Source organism: Pristis pectinata, chromosome 5, assembly GCF_009764475.1.
Source record: "Pristis pectinata isolate sPriPec2 chromosome 5, sPriPec2.1.pri, whole genome shotgun sequence".
NCBI lineage: Eukaryota > Metazoa > Chordata > Chondrichthyes > Rhinopristiformes > Pristidae > Pristis > Pristis pectinata.
The window spans coordinates 87,379,286-87,406,352 of NC_067409.1; the positions used below are offsets into that span (position 1 = coordinate 87,379,286).

The 27,067-nt window shown below is 40.9% G+C and overlaps 1 protein-coding gene across 3 annotated transcripts in view; it reads left to right on the plus strand.

Annotated features, from left to right (window-relative positions):
• The window catches only part of slc12a7b (solute carrier family 12 member 7b), a 190,476-nt gene that overhangs the window by 31,365 nt on the left and 132,044 nt on the right, over positions 1–27,067 (plus strand). The window contains exon 1 of one of the 3 annotated variants that reach the window (XM_052015429.1): positions 22,276–22,443. The exons of the other annotated variants lie outside the window; for them this stretch is intronic. Coding sequence (XP_051871389.1) covers positions 22,344–22,443 — 100 coding nt within the window. The 5' untranslated portion in view covers positions 22,276–22,343. Of the gene's footprint in view, positions 1–22,275; positions 22,444–27,067 lie in introns of those variants that run through there. 3 annotated transcript variants of the gene reach the window in all.

The window sequence follows — 27,067 nt, forward strand, 5'->3', positions numbered from 1 at the left end:
AATACATGCTGGTGTTCATTCTCCATTCAAACACTCGTGTTGCCCTCTACTTTGTTCTGTCAATGTGATCTACTTTTCCTCTGCTAATCAGAGTGCTCCTTAAGTGTATCTGTGCTATTCACTTCAACTACTCTGTGGTAGTATGTTCCACATTCTGACTATATTGTAGGTTAATACACTTCTCCTGAGTTACCCTATGGATTAATTAGTGACTTTGATTTTTATAATTATTGTGATCTGGTCTCTGTCATAACAAAGCCCTGTAACAAGTAATGCCTCCTGTCTTCTCTATGCTGGAGAAAAGAGTATGTCTGTTCAATCCTTTGTGATGTGCATAACCTTCTCAACTCTGGTATAATCCTGGCATCCTTTTTTAATGTACCATGTTCTGTGTTTCTGTATTCTTTTCCAGTTTGAAGCCCAGAACTGCTTATGCAGGCACAAATTATTTCCTTGCAAAGAGTCTATTTCAATGCTGTGCACTTTGTAACACAAAGAAACAGAGAAATGAGTGCTGCAGGATGGCATGGGGGGGGGGGGGGGCATGTGGAAGGGAAGCTTGCCTTTGAGCAAAATTCCTTGTGATAACACAGCATAGAAGTGTACATTTGGCAGAGGTAGCAGTGGCTTTATTTTTGACCTGTTTGTTAGATTTACCTGCCATTGAATGGCTTTAGTAAATTTTAATGTGGAAAGAAATGTTAAACAAAAAGAAAATGGGCAAGTACAGGACAGTACCTAAAAGGTGTGCAAGTCATGATTCATGTTGTTGTATGACACTCCTGAAAGTTGACCTTGAGTGTGGGGAGGAAGTGGGTTCCAGTCTGACCTCCAAATGGGAACAGTGAATGTTTTAGATATAAAACCAATACATGACTCTTGATACCTACTAGAAAAATCATTGTTTGAAAATGATTTGTACTACTTGGCTAAAAATCATTTTCTTGCTTCACTTTCTTTCCCATTCTCACTGTCCCCATGTATGTCTTACCCCTAACCATCCACTCCAAATGATTCCTTTTGTGACAGTGTCGCCATAGAAAGTTGTATACAATTTGAATGTTGCTTTAAGATATTCAAGTATGTTATAAGACTGAACAATACACAAATGGTCTTAGAGATATTTCATGTCACATCTGTAATTGGGATTGTATCTTCTCTACGTAGAATGCAGTACAGTCCCTAATATTTGTAGAACACTCGTGTTTTACAGTCAAAACTAGTGCTTTTTAGTTTTTGTTTTTGGTGAATGCATGTCATTTTGAGTTGTTGTGTTAGCCCTGGCTCAGTGAAGGTATCCTTGCCTGAATAAGAAGGTCATGCATTGTGATTCCACTCCAGAAGCTGCTGCAAGTAGAGGTCAATTGAGAACATTGCTGTCTTTTGGATGAGGTAATTTGCCCCTCTCTGTTGCGATTATATACTGTATAAATATATATCTTGTGCTATAGGATTTTTATATTTACAATGCAAGTATATTGGCATACCCCCTGATATTCTGGACAGTACTGAGTCTTTGACCAAGATTACAGAAACTGATTATTTGATCATTGCTTTGTATAAATTTGCTACTATGTTTTCCTGCAGGGCAACACCTCAAGTTCCAAAAGTGTAAAGGATTTTGGGGCTATCTAAGGCTATGAATGGTGCTATGCAAGTCTTTCTTTTAGCAGCAAAGGACTCTTAGCTATCTACAACTGGCTTGATTGACTTGACTCTCTCAGCTCTGTCAGGATTATGATCTGGTTTTCTTTCACCCATTTATATAGGGGCTCCCTAACTATGGGCAAAGAGGATCTTGTACATTGATTTTGGGGGTGAAAAAAAAACATTTTTTTACCTTAATGGTTCTGTACAGATACTTGACTGTAAAATTACTTTTTGAATACGGTGAGTAGAAGGATAGCTCAAAGTGGAGTGTAGATAATTTTTTTTTGCAGTGTTCTTCTCATTGCAATGTGACATTACTGAAATAAAACCCAGGAAATGACTCTCTTCAAAATTTCAAAAGCAATGGAGTCTTGTTTTAATGTAACTAAATCATCTAGCCATCTTTTTTTTCTTAAATGTCTGCAAATTTACTCTGTGTTTTAGTTGTTTAATGATTAACCAATCCAGAGGTCTGTGCAAATAATTCAGAAAACTCAAAAGGCAAAAGAGAAACTGCAGGTGCCTGAAATCTAAAGTATTAACAGAAAATGCTATAAATATTCAACTGTGAGTGTCAACAATATCTCACAACTGATACAAGGTCATCTTGAAAAGATTAGCTCTCTTCATAGATGCTGCCTGACCTACAGAGTATTTACAGCATTTTCTGTTTATAATCCAGGGAAATACTGATATCAAACCCCATTTAGCAATCTTGAACTTGAATTATGTTTATTCGCACAGATTTGGAATGATAAATGTTACTAGTAGGTGCATCCATGAAGCTGTCACATTGAACTCCTCCTATAGACTCCAATTATGAGAGAAAATTGGCCTTAATTTTTGGGATAATCTCTTTCATGACAGAGCAGATAAGGTAAAAGGTGCAAGGGCGTAGATATAGGCACTCCCATGGGCCCCAGCTATGCCTGCCTCTTTAACTACATTGAACAGTCTCTGTTCCTACTCCAGCCCCATTCCTCAACTCTATATTGACAACTGCATCGGTGCCACACCTTGCACCTGTCTGGAACTCAGCAGTTTCATAAATATCCCCACATATCTTCACTCTGCTCTCCAATTCACTTAGACTATCTCTGACACCTTTCTCCCCTTAATCTTTCCACCTCAGGAGATTCCTTATCCACTGACATCTTCTACAAATTGATGCCCACAGCTACCTCGATTTACAGCTCCTCCCACCCTATCTCTTGCAAGGGTGCCATCCCTTTTTTTTCCTCAATTTGTTTGCCTCCGCTGCGTCTGCTCTCATGATGAGGCTTTCCACTGCAGGACATCCAAGATGTCCACCTTCTTTACTAACCGTGGTTTCCCACCCCCGCACCCCCTCCTCCTCCCCCCCCCCCCCCCCCCCCCGACTGTGGTCAAGAGAGCTCGCACCCACATCTCTGCCATTTCCCGCAACTCTGCTCTCACCCCCACCCCTCCCAGACCGAACAGGGATAGGGTCCCCTTTGTCCTCGCATTTCATCCTACCAGCCTATGTAACCAACACATCATTCTCTGCCACTTCCACCATCTCCAATGAGACCCCACCACCAAGCATATCTTCCCATCCCCACCCCTTTTCTGCCTTTTGCAGGGACTGCTCTCTACACCTCTCCCTAGTTCACTTTTTTTCCCCCCACCTTCTCTTCCCCCCCCCCCCCCAATCCCGGGAACTTTCCACAGCCCCTGCCATAGGTGCAACATCTGCCCTTGCATCACCTCCATCCAGGGACCCAAACAGTCCTTTCAGGTGAGACAGATTCACCTGCACCTCCCTTAATATAATCGACTGCATTCGGTGCTCCAAGTTTGGCCTCCTCTACATTGGCAAGACCAAATGCAGACTAGGTGACCATTTTGCAGAACACTTGCACTCTGCCCGTAACTGCAATCTGCATCTCCCTGTTGCCAGTCACTTCAACTCCCCCACCCACACTATCACTGATATGTCAGTCCTCTGCCTCCTCCACTGCCAGGAGAGTTCCAAGTGCAAACTGGAGGAACAGCACCTCACTTTCCGCCTTGGAATCTTGCAGCCTAACAATATGAACGTTGAATTCTTCCACTTTATGTAATCCCCACAACCCCCCATCCCCCACACACACCCCCAACCATGCCTCTTCTTTTCTTCCCTTTCCTAGCCTATCTCTTTTATTTTCAACCCCTTTTTTTTCCTCTCCTTGCCTTTGACTCATCCCCTGGTGGATCTGCTCTCCCCTCCTCCCCTGCACCTGCCTATCACTATCTCTTACCTGCATCTACCTATCACCAGTTTATGCCAACCCTGCCTACCCTCTTTTGTCTACCTATCACTGCTCTGCTTTCCCTCCTATGTATTGAGCTTCCCTTTTTTCCTGTCTTCAGTCCTGAAGAAGGGTCCTGACCCAAAACGTTGACTGCCTGCTTTTCTCCATGGATGCTGCCTGGCCTGCTGAGTTCCTCCAGCATTATAGTGTTTTTCATCTATATTCCAGCATCTGCAGTTCTTTGTTTCTCATTGATTGTACATATTATGTTATTCTCTGAAAAGACTTCCCTGATTACCCTGTGCGAGGGGGTGGGCTTGGCGGTAGCTTGGACAGTATCTGCAGCTCCCTAGAACTGAGAATATGCCTCGTGGGATAATGTTCTCCACCAGCTGATCCACTCCCTCTCTGAGACATTCAGACCACTCTTCCTTTCTTTATTATTTCAGCAGCTTTTCTTGACGAAGCACTTCTCACAAGTTTGCAGCTCTAAGATTATGTGCCAGCAGCTGTACCATCTTGAAAAATATCAATTCTATAGCTTATGCTGAAACTGATGCAGTATGTGGTAAAACCAGGGGCACAGACAGTATTGTTTTATGAACCTCACACTGCAAAGTTGTTCTTTACGGCACTTTTTAAAGTTGCATTGTCATACCAAGTAACAATGTTTTGGTACAGGTGAAAAGTAGAAAAGGAATGCAGTATTTTAAATTGCTTACATTATGTTTTGTACAACCATGGCAGTGATTTGCACTTTCATTGTGCCGATAGCTATCGAAGATAACTTAGTAAAGTGCTCCGAGCCTTACAGGATCTTTATCAAACAAAACTTGACACCAAGTCTCGTGAGCTATTTGAATAGGTGATGGAAAGTTTGGTCAAAGAGATGGACCTTAAAGAGGAGGAAAGAAAAAGTGAGGGAAGGTATTCCAGAGCTTCAAGTCTAGGCTGCAGGAAGCTTTGCTGCCAGAGCAGTGGTGTAGAATTGAAGTGTACCAAATTCCCTGGCAGTTCTAGGATTTTCAGCTGGTTGTGAAGTCGTATTTGGGGGGGGGGGGAGTAATTACACTGAGGGAAGTTAAAATAAGGTTGAAAATGTTTAATCTGATACATGGATGGACTGCGAGCCAATGCAGGCCAGTAAGCCCAGGACTTGCTCATGAGTTATGACATGTGAAGTAGAGCTTTGATAGTTTGAATTATTACTTAAATTTATTCATTTAAATCATTGAATTTGTATCTGAAATACTATTCATTTTTAAAAAGTGCATTTTAAAACATTTTGAATGAAATGCTTTAAATGAAAAATTTATCTTGCCACAGTTTTTAATTAGATGCAAATTGTTAGAATTGAGTGAATTACAGTTTTAATGTCTGGCTTTAATTTTGTTCTCACTAATCCCCTTAAAAGATGAACTGCTCTGATACATTAAAGCTGCTTGAACTATAATTGTTTCTTTACAGTAGAACCAAATTCTAACCAAGTGCAGGTCTGTACCATGTTTTGTTTTGTAGCAGTGCTGGTGGTAGCAGCTCCAGATTTAACTGGCATAACCAGAACAATATCATTGCCATGGAAGCGTGAACCACCGTAGGAGTTCTTAAATTTCTGGCCACATTGCATGTCTCTGGCTATCGTTTGATCCTGATGATGGTGGCAGGGTGCACCAAAGAATAGTGGAAGTCAGCCAGTTCTTGGACTGGAGTCACACAGGCATCGGGCTTGGTAGAGTTGGCAGTTTTCCTTCCTTTTGAAGAAAGTAGTTAAATCAAATGGGCTTTTGTGACCTTCTACAGATTTTAATGGGTCACTTTCCCAATACCTATTGATGGATTCTTCAAATATATTTATTTTTATTTGCATTTGTTCTGGTGTGATGATTTGCTTGTCCAGTTGTGCCAAAATTGCTGGGCATCCTCATGGGTTGTGATTTCATGTCCTGCTACAAGACTTGAGTTTAAAACTCTTGGCATGTCCTCCAGTGCTTTACTGGAGGAATGTTTCACCATCTGAAATGCCTTTCTTCAGGGGGAAATGGCTTTTGTCAGCAGTAACCACAGTGGCCCCTTGCAGTTTGAGGAGTTTTCCTAAGACTCCTCAAACTGCATAGGGACATGAGTTTAATAAGAGATGCACTTATATTACTGTCTTCCATGATCTCTGGGTAAACCAAAATGCTAAACAGCCAGTGAAGTACTTTTACAATATAGTCACTATTGTACTGTAGGAAATTTAGGCAGCTAAATTGTGCACAGCAAGGTCCCACAAAAACATATGGCTGGATAATCTCTTATTAATTTGTTTTAATGGGCAATGAATAAAACAATGATTCTCCTCCATTTCATGATACAGATAGGTTGGCATTTATGATGATCTAAATTATTTATGGATATCTATTACAGTTAAGCAGCCTCTGGGATATTCCTAAATAAAATCAGAAAATGCTGGAAAGGCTTTGCGAATCAGGCAGCATCTGTAGGAAGAAAAAATGGAGCTAACACTTCAAATTGAAGACTCTTCATCAGAATTGGGAAAAGTGAGAAAACAACTTATTTTTAAGCTGCGGAGAGGGTAGAGGGAGGAGATCTGGAGGATCAGAGCCAGTCTTGTTTTAAAATGCATGCTTCAGAGATATCACTTGATAGACCATAATAATCCATGTTTTAATGTTAAAATCAAAAAATGTTTAAGTTCCCTGAGAACTACAACTGTTTGCATTAAAGAGGCTTGTAATATCCCAGAGTCATCATGTTATGAAATAGAATTCCAACACTGAACCATCAATGAAAGTATAAGGAGTGATGAACTTTAACTCTCATAGATGAGACAAAATTCCACACAGGATAATTTGCAAAAACAGGAGAAATTCTCAAAGGATTTGTAGAATGGCCAATAAAAAGGGATAATCAATATTTTTCTTCATCATCCTCCAACTCTATTGCAGTATGTCCAGGACTAACTGCATGCAGGACTTCTGGACCTGGCAGTGGTTTTCGTGACTAACAAAATCATGGGTCCACTCTGTCATTCTTTCAGCTGCACAGCTCCACTCCCAGACAGAAGCTTTAAATTTGAAAAGTAACATACAATATGACAATGAAAAGTACAAGTGTTCCTGTTGAAAATACAGATTTTGAGATGGTATGTTTTTTTTAAAAATCCCACATTTTTTTAAAGGCGATGTGGTAGATTTTGAGGAGCGATGCTAGAGGTGGGTGTGTGAAGGGATCGAATTACAATCTGCAGGACTGCAGAGATCTGAAGATTGAAAGGGTGGAGTTGGTTATACATATGACAAGGGATGAGGCAATGGAGAATCAGAAAATGAGGATAATTTTTTTAAAATTTGAGACTATGCTTAATCTGGAGCTAAGTAATTAGAGCTTGGTATGTTAGGATAGAGGCCAATATCCCACACCCCCCGGTGTACTCCTCCCACATACTCACCTATTCACTTAGTATTCTTCTCCCTATGTTCATCTCTCCCATATTTCTTCCCCCCACCCCCCCCCCCCCAACTCCTGCTCCATCATCCCCCTCCCATCTGGTTTCATCAATCTTTCCTCTTCTCTCTCAGTCCTGATGCAGCCTTGATGCAGGGTCTTGACGAGAAAAGTTGACTTGCACTTTTTGCTTCCACAGATGCTGCTGAATTCTTCCAGCATTCTGTTTTTTTGTTGTGCCCTCAGTTCTATACTGGTGTCAGCCTAGATTGTATGCTCAAATATCTAGAGTAAGATTTGAACCCACAACCTTCTGATTTGGTAGCAAGAGAGCTACCACTGAACCATGGCTGACATCTGAGAAGAATACGTCATTAGATTTTGCATTTCATGAAAATTCATTTCTTTTGACTTGAAGCAGACAGTATAACTGAATCTGTTATAGTTAATGCTATCAAAAATATGATTGGCCAGAGTTGAGAGAACTAGGAAATCCTGTATTTTTTCCCTGACTGAGGCTATATATGTGTGTGTGTGTGTGTGTATATATATATATAAATATAAAATATGTGAACCAGCAATGAATAGCAGCTGAAACAAGGTAAGCAATTTGTCTGCTGCAACACTGGTCAAAATTTAATTAGTACATTAAACTAAGGATTCTGGCAACTCTCATATCCTTATTTTTATCATTGTAGAAGGGGCTCAATTATGTTATCAATTAAGCTCCCTTATTCTGCCCAAGTTAATTTATGCTGTAGAAACTTCTGTGGATGTGGGATTCCAGAAGTCAGATAAATGTATGTTAAACTAAACCCTCTTTGAGTTTTGCATCATGATGAATAGCCACGGAAATAAAGTGAAATGTATCAGTGTTGGAAATAATACAATGTAAGCAATCAAACTGGCTTTGTTTCTTATCTCTACTTCTGCTTGCAAGTGTCTTACTGGATCTTTTCTGTTGTGGCTCAAGATATTTTGCTTTTGAATTTTGAATTTCTTTCATGGCACCTGGCTGTCTGCAACTCTAGGCAAAACAACAATTTTATAATTAACTTGCTGTGTGGATGTAACTGAACCATTCTGGACCAACTATCGGATCTTCATGACCTGACTGGTCTTTTCATGGTTTTGATTCAAGGAAGGATGTTGACCAGAACTCTAGGAGATCTCTCATTTAATCTGGCATGAGATCTTGAGCAAATAAATTTGGCCTTGATTTAATTATAAAATGCCTTTGCATTTTAAAAGTGATGATGAGGCTGTTGGTCCTCTTGATGTGGGGTAAATAGGCCATCAAATTCTGGCATTTGTCCAAGTTTGGGAGTTGCTGTTGATTTACCATACAACTCTATTACCTCCACCAAGGGGCTCAGCAATGAAATCCATGCAAGAATGTGAATTTGCACACAAAGGAGCTGGAGGAACTCGCTGGGTCAGGCAGCATCTATGGAGGGAAATGGACAATTGGTCGAGACCTTTCATCAGGACTAGAAAGAAAGCAGGAAAATAGCTGGTATAAGAAGGTGAGGAGGAAGGGGCAGAGCAAAAGTTGGTGGGTGATAGGTGGATCCAGGTGAATGGGGCAATAAGCAGATGAAGGAAGGAGGAGAGTGGGAATAATACAAGAAGCTGGGAAGTGATAGGTGGAAGTGACAGGGCTGAAGAAGATGGGATCTGATAGAGGACGGTGAACCATGGAATAAAGGGAAGGAGGTGGGGAAGAAAAGCAGTGGGAGGAGTGTGAATTTGCTGTTCTTGTCTTCTAGTTACCTGTTGAGCACATAAGAATAAGTCAGGGCTGGTACACTGAACAGTAGTGGATATTTATTGGCACAATAAGCCGCCTTAATTATTGCCAGGCATCCTCTGATAAAGGGAAGGGCACGTTGCATGACAGGTAACTTAGTGCAAGACGTTGCTATGAAGGACCAAGGCAGGAATCCAGTGAGAGTTGGTAACCTGAACAAGATGCATAGATACAGAAATCTGAAGAAAGTATTAACAGCATTCTTTAAAAGTAGAAACAGCTGTGAAAATTGTGGTCCCCAAAAAAGCACTTGATGGAATTGCTGTTACTTTAGAAATTGTGACACATGGTTATATCTTGTTACATTGCTTGCAATTCATTAAAAGTTGGCTCTCAAATATAAAGCCTTTGTTCTCCAGACACATGCCATATCCAATTAAATGGGTGGCCATGATACACAGTTCTAGAGACTAGTAGAAGCCACAACGCCAAGTCTATTCTTCAATAATGTTCCAAAGGATGATAACTGTTTGAAATGGCAGTTTTCTGGCATCCAACTAACCACTCTTTCTATACCCTTACATAAATGATCTTTTGGCTCTTATTACTATCTACCTTCAATAACTGAGTAGAATGGGAGTTTAAACAAAATATTTACAACCCTTCAAAGTCTGTTCCCCTCATGGAAATATTCTGATTTCTGGGGCCTACATTGACAGTGTAGCCTGAGCATACTGTCACTTTCAGCTGCCTTTCCCTTCTCCAGACTTCTACCCCAATTGTGTAGGGGAAGCCAAAACTTAACACCGTATTCCAAGTTGGCTACAACAACCATGGAGAGTCTTAAAAATAAGAGGTATTGGCTCTATATCATTAGAAACAGAAGTCCCTTGGTGTCAGAGGTATAGATGGGACAGAATTTGTTGGGTGCATCTGGGAGGGTTTCAATTGTAGATAATCCAACCAGGGAAAGGGCCATACTAGACCATGTATTGGAAAATGAGCCTGGCCAGATGATCAGAGTTTCAGTGGGAGACCATTTTGGGAAGAGTGATCATAACTCCATATTTTCAGATGGTTATGGATAAGATTGGACCGTGGGGGGGGGGTGGAACAGTGCTAAGTTGGGGAAAGGCTAATTACAACAGTATTGGGTGGGAGCTGGGGAGAATAGATTAGGAGCAGCTTTTATTGGGCAAGTCTACATCTGATGTGGGAGCAGTTTAAAGGCCAGCTTGTCAGAATTTAGAACCAATGTCTTCCTGTGAGGAAGAAAGACTGGGATGGCAAGGTTCAGGAACCATGGATGATGAGGGAGATTCCAAATTTAGTCAAAAAGCAAAAGGAAACATGTAAAGTTCAGGAAGCTGAAATCGGACAGGGCCTTGAAGGAATAGACAGGAAGCAGGGGAGAATTTAAATAGGGTATCAGGAGGACTAAAAGGGGCCATGAAATGTCTGTGGCAAGTAGGATTAAAGAGAATCTCCAAGGCATTTTATCCTTGCATGAGAAACAAGATGATTGAGGATGGGGCAGTGGATGCTGTATACATAGACTTTACTGAAGCTTTCAACAAGGTCTCTCATGGTAGGCTGATCCAAAGGATTGAGGCACATGGAGACTGGTAGATTTAATTCAATATTGGCTTAGCCATAAAAGACAGGGTAGTGGTTGAGGGGTGTTATTCTGACTGGAGGACTGTGACCACTGGTGTTACACAAGGATCAGTGCTGGGACCTCTGTTATTTAGGCAAAGATGTAAGTGGGCTGATTAGTAAGTTTGCAGAGCGTACAAAAATTGGAGTTGTGGATAGTGAGGAACGTTGTCAAAGCTTGCAGCAGGATCTAGACAGGGTTGCAAATATGGGTAGAGAAGTGGCAAATGGAATTTAATCCAGATATGAGGTACTGTACTTCGGGAGGTCAAATGTAAGAAAAGTATACAGTAAATAGCAGGACCCTTACGAGCATTGATGTACAGAGGGATCTTGGGATGCAAGTCCATAGCTCCCTGGCAGTGGCAACACAAGCAGATAGTGTGTTTTTTAAAAAAAAATGTGTGCAACCTACTTGCCTTTATCAGTTGGGGTGTTGAGTACTAAAGTCAGGAAGTCATGTCCCAGCGATCACAAGGAAGGCGCACCAGTGTCTTTACTTTCTTAGAAGGTTAAGGAGGTTCAGCATATCACCACTCCAATGAATTTCTACAGAGGTACTGTTGAAAGTATCCTGACTGGTTGTATCATGGTCTGGTATGGCAATTTGAATGTGCAGGAATGTAAGAAGCTGCGGAGAGTAGTGGACTCAGCCTAATGCATCTCTGCTGCATCTCTGGCACATCCCTACCCATCACCAGACATACCTACATGAGGCGCTGCCTCAAGAAGGCAACATTTGTCATCAAAGACCCCCATCATTCAGGCCATGCCATTTTCTTGCAGCTACCATTGGACAGGAGGTACAGAAGCCTGAAGTCCCACACCACCAGGTTCAAGAACAGCTACTTCCCTTCAATCATTTGATTCTTGAACCAACCTGCACAACCCTAATCACTATCCTAGTGTAACAATACTATGGCCACTTTGCGCTACAATGGACTTTTTAAAATTCTAATTGCATTCTTTCTTGTATAAATTTGTATAATTTGTTTAATTTATGTTTTTCTTGTGAATGTTGTCTCTGATGTAATTTGCCTGTGTTGCTGCTGCAAGTTGGTTTTTCATTGTACATGTACTTGTGCATATAACAAAAACTCAACTTTGAGCTGTAAAACTTTGGTTTGGCCACATTCAGAGTATTGTGTGTGCAGTTCTGGTTGCCATATTATAGTGTTGTGATTACTGAACTGAGCCACACGGGAGCTGAATCTGGGAGATTTAAAGGTCTTTATTCAACACAGGTCTTCTGGAGAATCTATTTTTCCTCTCGCAACAGTTCAGTGATGTTTTATACTTTATGACCACAAAGACAATAAACTTCAGTTTCAATGGCTATAATTAACTACTTTAACATTTTGAGTATGGACAGGTAACTTTTGCAGAATTACATATTTACAATGGTGGCACATCCTAACAAGCAGAACTCTGAGTATTCATGAATAGGAATCTGGCTGATCCAAGATCTTCTGAGCACAAACGCCAGACACCCAAGATTTGTTGCTGCAGATTCCAGCATCTGCAGTGTATTGTCTCCTGTGAACCCAAAATATACTTCAGTTACAATGTTGAGGGATGTATATAAACATACAGAATATTTAATGACAAAACAGACATATGCTGAACTGTACAGTTAAAGTACTTTGGTTCCATATACAGCTTGATGTAGCCACACATGAAGGTGGTCATCAGGATGGATGGTAACATTGAGTACATTTTTGCCCCCATTCTCTGGGGACTTGTACATTGTGATCTGTTGGACTCAGTCCATCTTGGACCCCCAGATGGACTGGAAGACAGCCCAGGCTGTTCTTGAGGTAGAGGAGCAGGTAATGGGCCACACCTGCACCAAGTACAGCAGCCCTGATGAGAGGCATAGATAGGGTAGATTGTCAAAGTCTTTGTCCCAGGGTGGAAATGTCAAATACTAGAGGGCATGGCTTTAAAGTGAGAGGGGGAAAGTTTAAAGCAGGATTCCGAGGCAGGCTTTTTTTTAAAAGAGTGCCTGGAAGCGGATATGATTATAAAACACTGAACAGGCAGGGAATGGAGGGATATAGACCACATGTGGGCAGATGGGATTAGTTTGCATTGGTATCATGGTCAGCACCGACATTGTGGACCAAAGGGGCTAAAATTGTGCTGTACTGTTCTATCTTCTATGTTTTAAAACATACACCCTGCATGTTTTTCCATAGACTCCAGTGACTTGCTCTGGTTCTGACTTAAATGTGGATTCTTCCAATGCACCCACATCTGTAATTTCCCAGAGACCAATGCGTAATTCTGCAATTTCTTGCCTTTTGGTAGGCATTTGCCATGGTTGGGTCTCAGATTGATCAGTCTGCGACCAGTTCAAGTTGACATCTGGGGCCAAAGTCAATCGCAAAAAGAGTGAGGCCTTGCTCTTCAGTAACTGGCCCGACCAATCCAATGTCCCTTCACCCTCAGGCTTGACTACCTGAAGGTGCTGGGGATCTGGTTCGGAGGGGCTGAGGCTTGTAATGAGAATTGGCTGGAATGGATTGGGAAGGCTGAACAAAAATTGGGGTTGCAGAAATGGCGTTCTGTCAATAACTTGGTCATCAGGTGCGATGTGCTCTCAGAGCTGCTGTACTTGGCACCAATGTGGCCTGTTCCTCACTCTCCTACCTTGGTAATCACCAGGAATGTCTTCCAGTCCATCTGGGGCTCTAAGATAGAGCAAATTTGACAGGTCATGCTACACAAGTCCCCTGAGAATGGGAGCATAAGTGTGCCCAATGTTGCCCTCATCCTGATGACCACCTCTTTTGTGTGGCTGCCCAAAGTACATGAGCACCAAACACCCATTCAGCTGGATGTTGTTGCACTACCTGTCCTTTGTGGAAGAGTTCTTCCAAGTAAACACAAGTCCATCAGCCAGAAGTCAGCACAGAATGTACTGCAGACACTGCAGGACAGGAACTCTATAGATTCTGTGGGTTTATTCCCTGAGCAGATGGTCCAAACCATATGGCAGAATGCCTCATCGCCAGATCTGACCAACAAGCACCAAGACCGCACTTAGCTGGTGGTGAGAGGTGATCTCCCAGTCATAGCTTTCCCCTACAGACGACATATCACCCCCAATGCACACTGCCCTCGGGATGGCTGCAGTGGGCAAGAAACGGTCACCCACCTCTTTGCAGACTGGATTTGCTAAGAGGGTGTGGGGACAGATGCAAGGGTCCATGTCATGGTTCATCCCCAGCAGTTGTGTAACAGAGGACTCTGATCTACGGGCTGTTTCTGGGGACACACACTGAGACAGACATCATGCTGCTGGAAGGTCATCAACTTGGTGAAGGATGCCCTTTGGTCTATCTGAAACTTGTTGGCCTTCCAGCACAGTGAGATGTCCGTAAGGGAATGTTGCAGACTAGCACAGTCCAGGCTGCAGGAGTACGTGCTGAGGGACGCACTGAAGCTCGGTGCAGCCAATGCTAAGGCTCTGTGGGGAAGGACCACAGTCTAGGCTCCTTCTGCTACCACACATGGAGGAGCAGAGTTGGGTGGGGAAGCCCCTTGAACAATGAAAGGGGTGTCACCTCGAGGAGCCATGTGAGGGGCAATGGTGCTATGTTTGTTTGTGTGTTTGTTACATTCAGTAGTGTAAACTTTAAATAATCATGAATGTTAAGGTTTTGTTTTGCACTGTTTCTTCTTTTGTATATATTATCGTGAATAAAGTCTATTTTTGAAATAAAAGCGAAACTGCCATGCTCTAGCCCATTCACCTAACTTGTCTAAAACCTATCTGATATTCCCAGTTCTTCCACGCACTTTAGCACCACTGTAAACATGGTTTGATTTTTATTTGTGTTATGCTCATCCAAAGCATAAGTGGAGATGGTGAACAACCACAGGACAACAGGCAGCCTTGTGTGTTTACAATTGTGATGGTGTATTTTGCCTATGTGCTCCTGATGATTAATAACTCTTTGTGATTGCAGCTAGTTTTGTCTGCATAAGCTGCTGAAAATTGCTTTTTCCCAGAGCAGATAGACCAGAATAATTAGAGGAGTCCATCTGGGCCAGTTGTGGTTTAGTTGGTGGCATTCTAACTTCCTGTCAATTGAGAGTAAGCATCATTCCTTTAACAGAAGTCAAGGCTCGTCCTCAAGTGCAACACCAAGGGAAGACTGCAGTGACAAATGAGGCAGAAAACTGAAGCTCTGTCTACTGTCTTTGGCAAAAGATAATTTGGTACTGTGAAATCCCCCAATGTTCTGGCCAATACTGACTGAGGGTGTCAGCATTAATTAAAAAATAGATTTGCCTTGTATTACAACGATATTTGTGGAAGCTTTCAGTTTGCAACTTGGCTTCTATGTGTTCTGTTTTACAGCAGGGCCTACAGTTCCAGCAATGTTGGTTGCATGAAATAAATTATTGCCATAGCACATTAAGAACATTTTCTGTGCTTTTCTTTGAAATGGTGCCATAGCATCTTTTTGTTTAGGCCCATTTAAAAGACCAGATAGTGCACTTGGGTTAACAGCTTATCTGAAATTCAATAGTGCAGCACTCCCTTGGTACGCACAGAATCATAGAACAATACAGCACAATACAGGCCCTTCAGCCCACCATGTTGTGCCGACCTTCAAACCACACCTAAGACTATCTGACCCCTTCCTCCCACGTATCCCTTTATCTAATGCACTACCCCAGGCAGTGCATTCCATGCACCAACCACTCTTTGGGTGAAAAACCTCCCTCTGACATCTCCCTTGAACTTCCCACCCATTACCTGAAAGCCACGCCCTCTTGTATTGAGCGTTGGTGCCCTGGGAAAGAGGCACTGGCTGTCCTCTCTATCTATTCCTCTCAATATCTTGTATACCTCTATCATGTCTCCCCTCATCCTCCTCCTCTCCAATGAGTAAAGCCCTAGCTCTGTTAGTCTCTCCTCATAATCCATACTCTCTAATCCAGGCAGCATCCTGGTAAATCTCCTCTGCACCCTCTCCGACGCCTCCACATCCTTCCTATAATGAGGTGACCAGAACTTGTCACAGTACTCTAAGTGTGGTCTAACCAGAGTTTTGTAAAGCTGCATCATTACTTCACGGCTCTTAAACTTGATCCCCCGACTTATGAAAGCTAACATCCCATAAGCTTTCTTAACTACCCTATCCACCTGTGAGGCAACTTTCAGTGATCTGTGGATATGAACCCCCAGATCCCTCTGCTCCTCCACACTGCCCAGAATCCTGCCATTAACATACCCTATCTCTTGACAAATATTCTTTTTGTTTCAAATAGCTACTGCCCATCATCCAATTGGTTTCGCCAGTATTGGTTTATTATTGTCACTTGTACTGAGGGACAGTGGAAAACTTGTCTTGCATACAGTTCGTATAGATCAATTCATTACACAGTGCATGAGGTAGTACAGGGTAAAACAATAACAGAATACAGAGTAAAGTGTCACAGCTACAGAGGAAGTGCAGTGCAGATAGACAGTAAGGTGGATTGTGAGGTCAAGAGTCCATCTTATCGTATGAGGGAACTGTTCAGTAATCTTATAACAGCGGGATAGAAGCTGTCTTTGAGCCTGGTGCTATGTGCCCTCAGGTTCCTGTATCTTCTGCCTGATGGGAGAGGAGCGAAGAGAGAATGTCCCGGCTGGGTGGGGTCTTTGATTATGCTGGCTGCTTCACCGAAGCAGCAATAAGTATAGACTGGACTGTGTCCATAACTCTGCAGTTTCTTGCGGTTCTGGGCAGAGCAGTTGCCGTACCAAGCTGTGATGCATCAGGAGTGTGTAATGTTTGGGGTGGGCAAGCAATTGATTGAATGGGATAAGGTTTGGTGAAAGAGGAAAGAGAAATTTTTAATCTCTATTTATTTATTAATTCTATAATGTTTGTATATTGTATATTTTGATGACATATAATGGCATTCAGTGACACAGTCTTGTAAACTTGTTTGAGCACGTCAATAACTTTCTTGTGCTTTCAAGTTACGGTTTCTGTAGAAATTGTCTGAACATGTTTCATCTAGTATAATGCTAAGAGAACACTAGTCATGGCATTCTGTTAGTTTAAATATGGTCTAAAAATGGAAGCCTTGCTGAAGAGCAGGATGCAGAAAATCTTGAACTGATACCATTCAAGAGAAACAACGCTCAGCAATTGATCTTCAGCTGGTAAAGTTGGTTAGAAAATGTACTCTATTCTTTGGTTCACTTTTCTTCCATTGCCTCAATTGAACTGCAGTAGCTCAGTCATTTGTCCAGTACCCCCCTACTTATTTCAGTTGCCTGCCACAGCAAAGTTATTTCATAGTCCCGGAGGCAAATTAAGCCACGTAGAATATTTCAGATCATGCTTGGCTAAGGTTTGCATCACAGTTGTTCCAAGCTTATCCTCTAGCGTTGGATATTTTTAAAGTGCTGCTCTTTAATTGATATCACACAATGACCAACATTTGCGGTTCCATGGAGCCTTTCTAGAGGAGTTTTAAAATGTTTTCTGGTGGAGAGCAGGGACCTTAACAGGCCAATGGATTTACTGTGCCTCTTTTGATTTGGTAATCTCATTTTCTACACTGATGGCTATTGCAGGGTTTCTTGATGAAGGGTTTCGACCTGAAACATCAACAATTCCTTTGCCCCCCACACATGCTGCTTGACTCACTGAGTGCCTTCAGCAGATTATTTGTTGCTGCAGATTTCAGCATCTGCAATCTCTTGTGCCTCCACAACTATTAATAGGATGGGGCTTGCCTAATGAAGTTACTTACATTTCCTCTGGGAATGAAGCAATTTTGTTCACAGAACTGCTCAGCAAGATTTGAATATTACATTACTGTATCTTTGTATGATATTGTTTTTGATTTAAGTTATGGCTTCCACAAAGGAATCTGCTTCGTACAATGATTTACATAAAAACCTATGTAAGAATGCTTTTTTTTCCTCATAGAAGTTAGGAATAAACACTTGAAATGAAAGAAAAGTGAGGAAGCACAGCAGGCTTGTAAGCAGCTGTGAAGAAAATAGTTTTTTGCTTTTAAAGGATAACTCTACCCATCATCACAATCAGAAAATAAACCGGGTTCATTGGTAAGATTGAACAAGCAAGGAAGGGGAATGAGAGGGCGGCACAGTAGTGTAGCGGTTAGCGCGATGCTATTACAGCGCCAGCGATCGGGGTTTGATTCCTGTCGCTGTCTGTAAGGAGTTTGTACATTCTCCCATGTCTGTGTGGGTTTCCTCCGGGTGCTCCGGTTTCCTCCCACATTACAAAGATGTACGGGTAGGTTAATTGGGTTTAAAATGGGTGGCGCAGACTCGTTGGTCCGGAAGGGCCTGTTACCACACTGTAAATAAAACCTTACTTGCGGCAGCGTCACAGGCACGTAGCATCGTCTAAGCAGAAGGCCTTTATCAAACTTCCAGCTCACTTCATTTTGTTTTGCTTTTCAGAAAAGACCAATTAAAAGAAAAAGTTAATCTTTTGAGTTCGAGGTTTGTAGAACTTGAGCATAAAGTTAAAACTGACCTTCTAGATGCTATTCTGACAGGGTGTGGCACTGTTAAGTGGGTTGTCTTTCAGATGAGACATAAATTCGATGCCCTTTCAGATGGACATAAAAGGCAAACTTTTTTTAGATGCAACACACAAAGTGCTGGAGGAACTCAGCAGGTCTGGCAGCATCAACTGGAGGGAAGTGAAGGGTGTCGACCCGAAACATTGACTGTCCATTTCCCTACCTTTTTAGAAGGTTTTCTGTGTTTCAACCTCTTTAAAAGGTTTTCTTTCCAGTGTTCTGGCCAATATCTTTGCCACAATCAATTTTGCTAATTTTAAATAGATTATCTGGTCATTACCACATTGTTTATAGAATCTTATTGCTTGTGAATTTGCTGCCAAGTTTCCTGCAATAACGTATTGATTGGACCTCAAAGAATAATGTAAAAACAAAACACTACAGATGCTGGAAATCTATATGGAAAATGCTGGAAAAACGGAGTGGGTCAAGCAGCAACTGAGGATAGAGAAATGGAGTTAATATTTAGCCTTTCAATGGAATATGAACCTCATTGTAAAAGTGCTTTGAAATATCATGAAAGCCCCTATACAAAATGCAACGCTTTTTTTCCCCTTCTAACAGGTAATCGATACACCCGATACTAGACCTCTTGCTTTACTCACAACTCCCCAAAATGTGTTGCTCAATTACATTTGAGTGGTACTTTCCTTTGCCACTTGTTAACTTCCAATGGTTTCTATTGATGTCTTTATCAATAAATTTATTGATGTCTTTATCTGCTTTGCCAGAGTCCACCTTGAATAGTGTCCAGCTCGGGTTGCAGTAAGTTCGTGGTAGATGCTGTAACATTAGGATATTTCTCCAGATGGATGATTGGATTTAGATAGTCTGGATCACCTGTTAACTTCCAATGGTTTGTATTGAACTGTACATATTGTTTGATTCAAGTATTTCTCCTGTAGGGTTTTTCCATTGTGCAGTGTTAAAATTGATGTCACTTTGTAGACTGAGGAGTGATTTTGGCCTTTAATAGTAGTATTAATATACTAAACCAAAGGAATATTGAATTAGTCACAAAAGTCAAGTATATGTTGGGAAGTTGTTCAAAATGGCCAGTGCTTTGCCAGAGTCCACCTTGAATACTGTCCAGCTTGGGTTGCAGTAAGTTCATGGTAGATGCTGTAACATTAGGATATTTCTCCAGATGGATGATTGGATTTAGATAGTCTGGATCAGCTTTCTCATCAGGATTTCTTTGTGTTTATTTAAAAAAAAGCAATTTATGAGATTGGGTGTTCCTCAAGTTTTGAGGTAGCTGATGCATTCAGTGTTACTTGATAAGTTATACTTGTGGTAGAGGGAAGGGTTTGACTTCGATTCTCCTGGGTGAGGGAAGAAAATTGACTGCTAATTTTAGATGATTAATATCGTTCAGGCGAGGAAACATCAAGGCACAGCAGGATTGGACTTTGTTGTGTTCCTTACTCATTCCTTCCACTCCAGCAACCTGATCAGAGCTTGGGCTTAAGACAAAAAATAGAGATGAGGTTCAGTAGCACTTGTCTCTTTAGCAGTGGTTTCCAACTCATCAGTTAGAATACATTGCATGAAAGATCAACTGCCTTTTCCTTCAAACTGCATGCTTTACTTCCTTCTGAATTTGGCTCTCAATACCATTTTCATGCTTTGGGTACAAATTGAAAATTGTCCAGTCACAGTCTTGTGATTGCATTGTTTGTAACATCACAGAACTAATTCAACCTTGGGCAAAGCAGCCTGCGTACTGAACGGTCCATGTACCAGCTTAAACAATTATTCACATTGCCAGCAGCATGTGGCTATTTTGTGCACTATTCACAAGATGCAGTGCATCAACTTGCCAAGGGTTCTTCCCAAACCCAGGATCACCACCATCCAGAAAGACAAGGACAGGATCAGTGGAAACACCATTACCTGCCAAGTTGGGTACAACCTGGTTGGACATGCATCATTGTTCCTTCCACTTCACTGGGCCAAAGTCCTATCACTCACCATCTAACAATGCTGTAAAAGTATTTCTGTATTAGTTCATACAGTCCATCATCACTTTTTCATGAGGACCCACAGATGCTGGTAATGCTGACTTCTAAACTATCAGAGTCCAGATTCAGCACTGCCTTCTTTCTTTTAACAGCACTCTAATCCCCACTGATATTGCTTCACACCTGCAATGAATTACTGTTACTTTTTACATTTGAACCTATTTCTCCTCAATTCCAAGGTTGTGCTTGCAAGTCCATATCACTTTTGGGTGGCAGTTTTCAAACAGTTCAGTTCAGTTATTGAATGCTGTGCAGGCATGACATGCATATATTCTTATCCAGCATGACGTCTTAATAGGTGACGTGTCGGTAGTATTTACATTATATCAGATAGCAGAATACCTAAAAGAACCTCCTTCGATGCACTTAGCTTCTCTTGCTTTTCTCCCTATATGGTTTCCAGCAGAGCTGGCTTAATGGTAAATATATGCAGTATGATTAATGTCACTTAACTGTCTTGCACAAATCACCCTATTGAACAGTATCCTAAGATGCAGGGCTCTAACATCAGTTTTTGTATGAAGTGATCCGATGTGCAAATAAAGCATATCCTGAGTAAATTTGTGTTTACAGCTAAACTACCAATAAGTCATTTATCTCTGTACTGTCTATGGCAGCTGTTTAGGAACAAATGGGCACCTTTGTTTATACACCAAGGAACTACCCCAGAAGTAATACTTGGCTTTAAAGCCCTTTCTTGATGATGTAAAAGGATCTATTTATAAACACAAATACTTCAACTTTTTTTTTCTCTTTGCCTTTTCCTCATTTCCCATCAATTGCCACCTCCCTTTCAATTTTCTTCTTCTCTCATCTCCTTCAGTTAGCCAAATCTGCCTTCTTTATCCAGGGATAGTTCCATGCCTGATCTACCACCTGTCATTGGTCCTTTGACCTCTCCAAACTATTGCTACACCTCCTTCCAGTGCCGGCTAGAAAGTAAACAATCTTACTTTGCCCAATTAGTTTTTCCTTAACTTTTTTTTGAACCCGATGCCCCATGAAATTTCTCCTGGGTTTCTTGCAACAATAATTAGTGTGTTTTTTCTAAAAAAAAATCATTCCTGGAGAATCCAGAAGTGTTTGGGAGGGTTATAAATTCTACTCCCTTGCAATCTTCTTTTATTCCTACTCACTATTGCAGTCTGTCCCCCATCCTTTGTTTTTCTTTGTTATACTTTTCTCATCTTTCTCCACCTTAGTCCAGTCTGCAATGGCTAAAAGCAAGGAAGAGTTTAGTGCAAGGAAGAGTCGGATAAGTTAAAAGAAATTCTACTCCATAGTGCTAATTAACACAATAACTGTGCATCCATCAGTTCTAATAATTGATTAGGTTTGCATCCCCAGATGGTGCTTAGTGAGCAAAATTATCGGGGTTTCCTATTTGAGCATTCTGTCTGTGATTCGCATTTGATTGGTCTGCTGAGTGCTTCTTCCACTTTATGAATTCTGCCTTTAAGGATCGGTACAGTTTTACTTTCCTCATCACATTCCACACTATTCTCTGTAGAGTGGGGACCAAAGCGGAAGTGGGTGGTTTTGATTCTTCTGTTAATATTCCTTCAATGAGCTTGCTTTCTTTCTCCTTATTAACTGCTTTTTGTTTAAAAAATGCATTGTATCCACATGCCAGAACATGCTATGATCCCATTTGATGTGGCAGCCTTAGTGTGTGCCTGTTTTGTAACAATGGTACTGACTGTAACAAAGATCCCTGTGTTATCTATTTGGTGGGTAGGGGCTCTCTGTTCCAACATCTGCACTGGGGTGGGCTGTTTGTAGAAACTTCTTCTTTGTTACTTCAGTTTAGACATATGGACCAGGCACTTGAAATACTGACATGAATTAACATGTTGTTGAGACAAGGATGGGTGGAGTGCAGCGTTACCATATAAGGAAGCAGGTCACATGGTCAAGACCCAAGCAATAAAAACTAAAACTGCAGGTTAGTTGAGCTGAGTCACAGCAGTACACACATGGTCTAAAATGCCGACTAACTTCACTGTTTTACCAGTGGATGATGAAGGAGCCCCAGAACAGGGAACAAGTGTTGCTGTGGAGAACGACCCTGGAGAATTGTCTGCTGGTGAGTGTGAACAAATTGTAGAGAAAAGTATGTGGCTAAATGCTCACTAAACAATGGAGAAGCAGGTTGCAACAGGCAGGTGGATAGATCCTCCCACTCAGCTAACTTGAACAGCAGGAATTTTATCTCTTCCCAGAGAGCTAGGCATGAATGTTTTTAATGGTAGTAATGCTGATTTTACAAAAGTCTTTGTTAAGCAGTAAAAACTACAATCATATAACCCTTTTGAAGTGGGTTTTATGGGAACAGAATCCATAATCACTGTTAACTTTCTATATTGTCTGTTTTAGTTTTACTGTTCATTGTCTTTGGCAAGCTGTGAGTAATAACTTAAGTAATTAATATACTTCCTGATGCCATGCTTGTTGATAAATCTTTATTCCGTTCTTTAAAGCAGTTTGTTCCCTTAAAATCAAAAGTCCAGTTAATCTTATCCAAATAACTGGAAAGTGACGGAGTCACATTCCACAGTTTGAAGATAGTGTCTCATTGATAGAAACAAAATTGTAAAAAGGAGTTGCAAGTTAATGTTTGAAGCCACATAGCTATACATTATAACAATTGTGTGTTAATCTGCAGAATTTTTCTTGATTCCAGTTCTGTTTTCAAAAAACAGACACCACTCTTGTGTCTTTTGTTAGCTGAGCAGCTGAGAGTGTATAAGGTTACAGACTTAATTCAAATGAATGGACAGAGGGCCTGGCTTCAGAGTTTGAGCAGAGTCTTAATCAGTGCATGCTTTTCCTAAGGGTTCTCGGGAAGGTTAGAAAGACTAGGGAAAACACTTCATGTAGAGGAAAAGATGGGGTGAGTGGAAAGTAGAGAGGAAGGAGGCTTTAAAGGAATGCTAGCATTTGTAGGGTTGTTGAAGCTTGTGGTCTTTGACAATGAAAGGAAGAAAAATATTTTTTTAAAGTGTCTGATGAAGCAAAAGATGAAATGTACCCATGGAACAGCATGGCTTTTGAGAGTTGGTACTGCTGAAAGGAAGAAATTGTATGCATATGGCAGAGCGGCTCTGGAGTATTCGGTGTAGTGCCTTGAGTATTGCGATTAGAAATATGAATGGTGAAAATTTTGACAACAATTTGAAGTCTGGCATCTATATGCTTGAATGTTAGATATTAAGGAATGATCTGATTGGGAAATTTAAATTTACACCATATTTTCCTCTGGTTGGAAATCTAGAAAGAACATGATTTAAAAATTTCAAGCCACTGCACCATTGAGTTAAATATGAAGCAATTCTTACACGAAGGGTCTTAGAAATCTGAAAATTCTCAAGATAGTTCAGAATAGTGAAAATGAAAATTTCAAAATTGAGGGATGTTTGTTGAGAAAAGGTTTCAAGAGAAGGAGCTAAATTAAACAGATGAAAAATGAGCGATAGTTCGTTTGAATGCTGGAACAGACTCAAAGCTAAATGGCTTAATTCCCTTTAAAAATGAAAAATTAATGAAGTGTGATCTGCTTATAGTAAGTAGCACTTCGTAATAAACTCTTGAGTTGATACCCTTCCATTTGAATAAAGCCAAAATTTTGGCTGCAAGTGAAAATTAATGGAAATTCAACACAGAAAGCTATCAGAAGTATTATCATATTGAGCTATTTCAATTTTGTTATTAGAATTGCCAATATGCAGAAGACAAAAATGGAATATCATTGTTTTTGCTTTATGCACCTTGTTGCAGTTGGAACAAATTTTTATGCATGATCCTTTCCAGATGATTATCTGCTGCTCCATTAGGGCACATTAATTGCATGACCCCTGGCAAAAGTAGGTGCTGTTGGCATCCTGTATATACAAGTTGGCTTCTCAAATTAACTGTAGGGCTCAATTTCTATTAAAGGTGTGTGGTTTGGGCACTTGTTGGTTTTGTTTTCGGTGGTCTTGAAGGGTGCCCTGATCAAGCAGGAAGAAATATTTTTAATATTTCACTTTCTCTAGAGGTAGGCTTATATCCTGGCTTCCTTCAAATAAGCAAGAGCATAGTTCAGACAGAACTGAAGAATATTTCCTATTCAAGTTGCATCTTTGAACAGATATAGATACAATAGATTTGCTGTCAAAACTACTACCACTGTTCTTTTGTAAATCCTAGGCTATCACTGAAGAACTCTAATGTCACAACTTCTGCCTCTCAAATGAGTCATTAAGTTGAGATCCCTCTGGTATCTGTTGAGAGCTGGTCTGGTTGATCTATTTGGAGGCAAGAAGTGCTTCTGACGTCCTGATTCAACTCTAATCCCTTCACAAACTACCCTTAAAAAGTACACAAACTAGCCGTTTTTCTCATTTGTTGGTTGTGGAAGTTTGCCAAGCACAAATTAGCTGCTACAATTTCTTAGATAACAGAAGCAATTACTATTAAAAATAATTAATATTTTTAATGTTTTGTGATGCCTTATGAATGTGTTACATTAGATAAATGAAAGGTATTTTTTCATTCGTGATGCATCTAATGATTGGCCTTCAAGTCCTTTGGAACAGATGGCCGTTATTGAGTTAAAATTCTAAAGGGATGGAGTGATTGTTATACCCTATATAATTTATTGTCATAATGGAAATGAACCAAATTGCTCTTTTTAATGGAAAAAGTATTGACTCAAAAACACCTAGAACATGTTAAAGAGAATTAGACTGAGTGCAGAGGGGCATATCCTTACCCGAACGTATGCTACTTTAACCTTGTCATTGACACATAGCAGTTTGTAATTGTGTGCAAATCTATTGCCTTCCACTGAATCCTTTTTACCACATCTACCTTTGTTTCCAGCCAAAATACCATAATTAATAGGCCATCAGTAATTTGATTTTAGACGTTTGTGTAGGCCTTTCTCTCTTTTAAAAAACAAAGTGAGATGCCCTGAGGCACTTTCCAGAAGGTTATCAAACAAAACAACCCGTCCACATGAGATTTTAGGTAGGTAGGCACACCAAGATTGCACTAAATCAGGTTCAGTTTTGGGCGGTGCCAACAGAGGGATGAACCAAAGAAAGGAAGTGATGTTATTGGAGAGACTGAGGGCATTTCATTCAGACTTCCCAGTACTTAACTACCATTGCAATCTACTTGGGCATTCTTCTTCCTGTTAATGATACAGTAAATTTATTTTTGTTGAGTTAAGACCCTTAATGACCATTTTGCTAACAGTTCAGAACAGAAGTCCTTGTGTTTTAGTTTTAAAGAGACTCAATAATAACCGATAGATCTCAAACTGAATATAGAAATCGGTTGAGAAGTTAAGGAACAAATGACTATGGGACTAGGTGGGTGACAATAACATCCTAGTTGACTTAAGGTGTGACTAGCAATGTCAGAAGATGACTTTCAACATTTCAAGTGTCTGACTCAAGCTTATGATTTCAAGATTTCTTCCAGGAATGTGAGTGTTTAATCTGCTGGCATTCATATGCTGCACAGCTTGGAGCGGAGGCATTAAATCAAGGTCTTATCTGTTCTGTGCATGTGTAATATCCCATGATGTGATTTCTGAAGAATAGGAGTACTTCCTGGCCTGCAATTCTTCTCTCAAATGTTGTTGTTAATTTCTTTGTTATGTGTCTTTTGGGGGAAAAAAAGTCAGGTGCATATGTTCCAGAATGCCCCAGCAAATCTTACCATGGTTGCCAATTTTATAAGTCAACCCATTAACAAAAATGCAAAAAAAAAAGTATTGGAGATAATTTCTGGAGAAATGGAACTGAAAAGGAGAAAAAGTCACACTTGAGTTTGGGCAGAATATTGATTAGACAACACACTTTGGTCTGCCCAGACGTGCTGGTCGTCCAGTCCAAGGACTTTCCACAACTGCCCAGAAAGATCTCGGTAACCTGTGAGTGCAGCGTGTGTGTGGAGCTCGGGTAATCTCCTTGGCTGGTGAGCAGCAAATGAGAAGTGGCAGAGATCAACACCACGAGCTCGGACTGATTCTGAGTATAGGAAGCTGTGATTGACTGTGACCTTGAGCTTCATGAGCAAAGCAGTTGAGGCACTTTTGAAGTTGTAGGAGGTCAGAGGACAAAGATTGCATGCAACTGGTATTTCAGGGGAAATGGAGGTAGTAAAATTTGGCAGCTTTTCAGCCTGGTAAGGTTTAAAAATCCCAGCTTTTGTGTAACCCACTACTGTTGATGTTGTCAGGGGACATTTACCATAAGAATGAAAACCCTGCTGAAAGCTGCGATGAATTTCCCAACCAGTGTGAAGTCGTCGGAAATGTGTGCTAATCCGCTTTGCTCTGGGTTAAACGTCCGAGAGTATTTGCCTGTGGCTCATTCTTCCCATGTGCCAATCCTACCTCTTATCCTATATGAGCCATTGGGACAGAATTCCTTACTGAGAGTTTTTGACTTGATATTTACTATTGCAGAGTTCGGAGCTATTGTCGGTTTTCCTACCTCTGTCAAACTTCATTGTTATTTAAGTATGGATGATCAGAATTGCAAGAGCTGAAGGATGCCAATGAACAATAGCAGTCTAATTTAAGGTTACAAGGAGACTGACATTGGTGGTAGAGATTTTTATGAATCTTTGGTTAACTGCTGAACCAGTTGGGTGGAGAGATGTTCGGTTTGTTTCTGGGGCTTGTGTTGCACGCTGTATGAGCATGCATTCCTGGA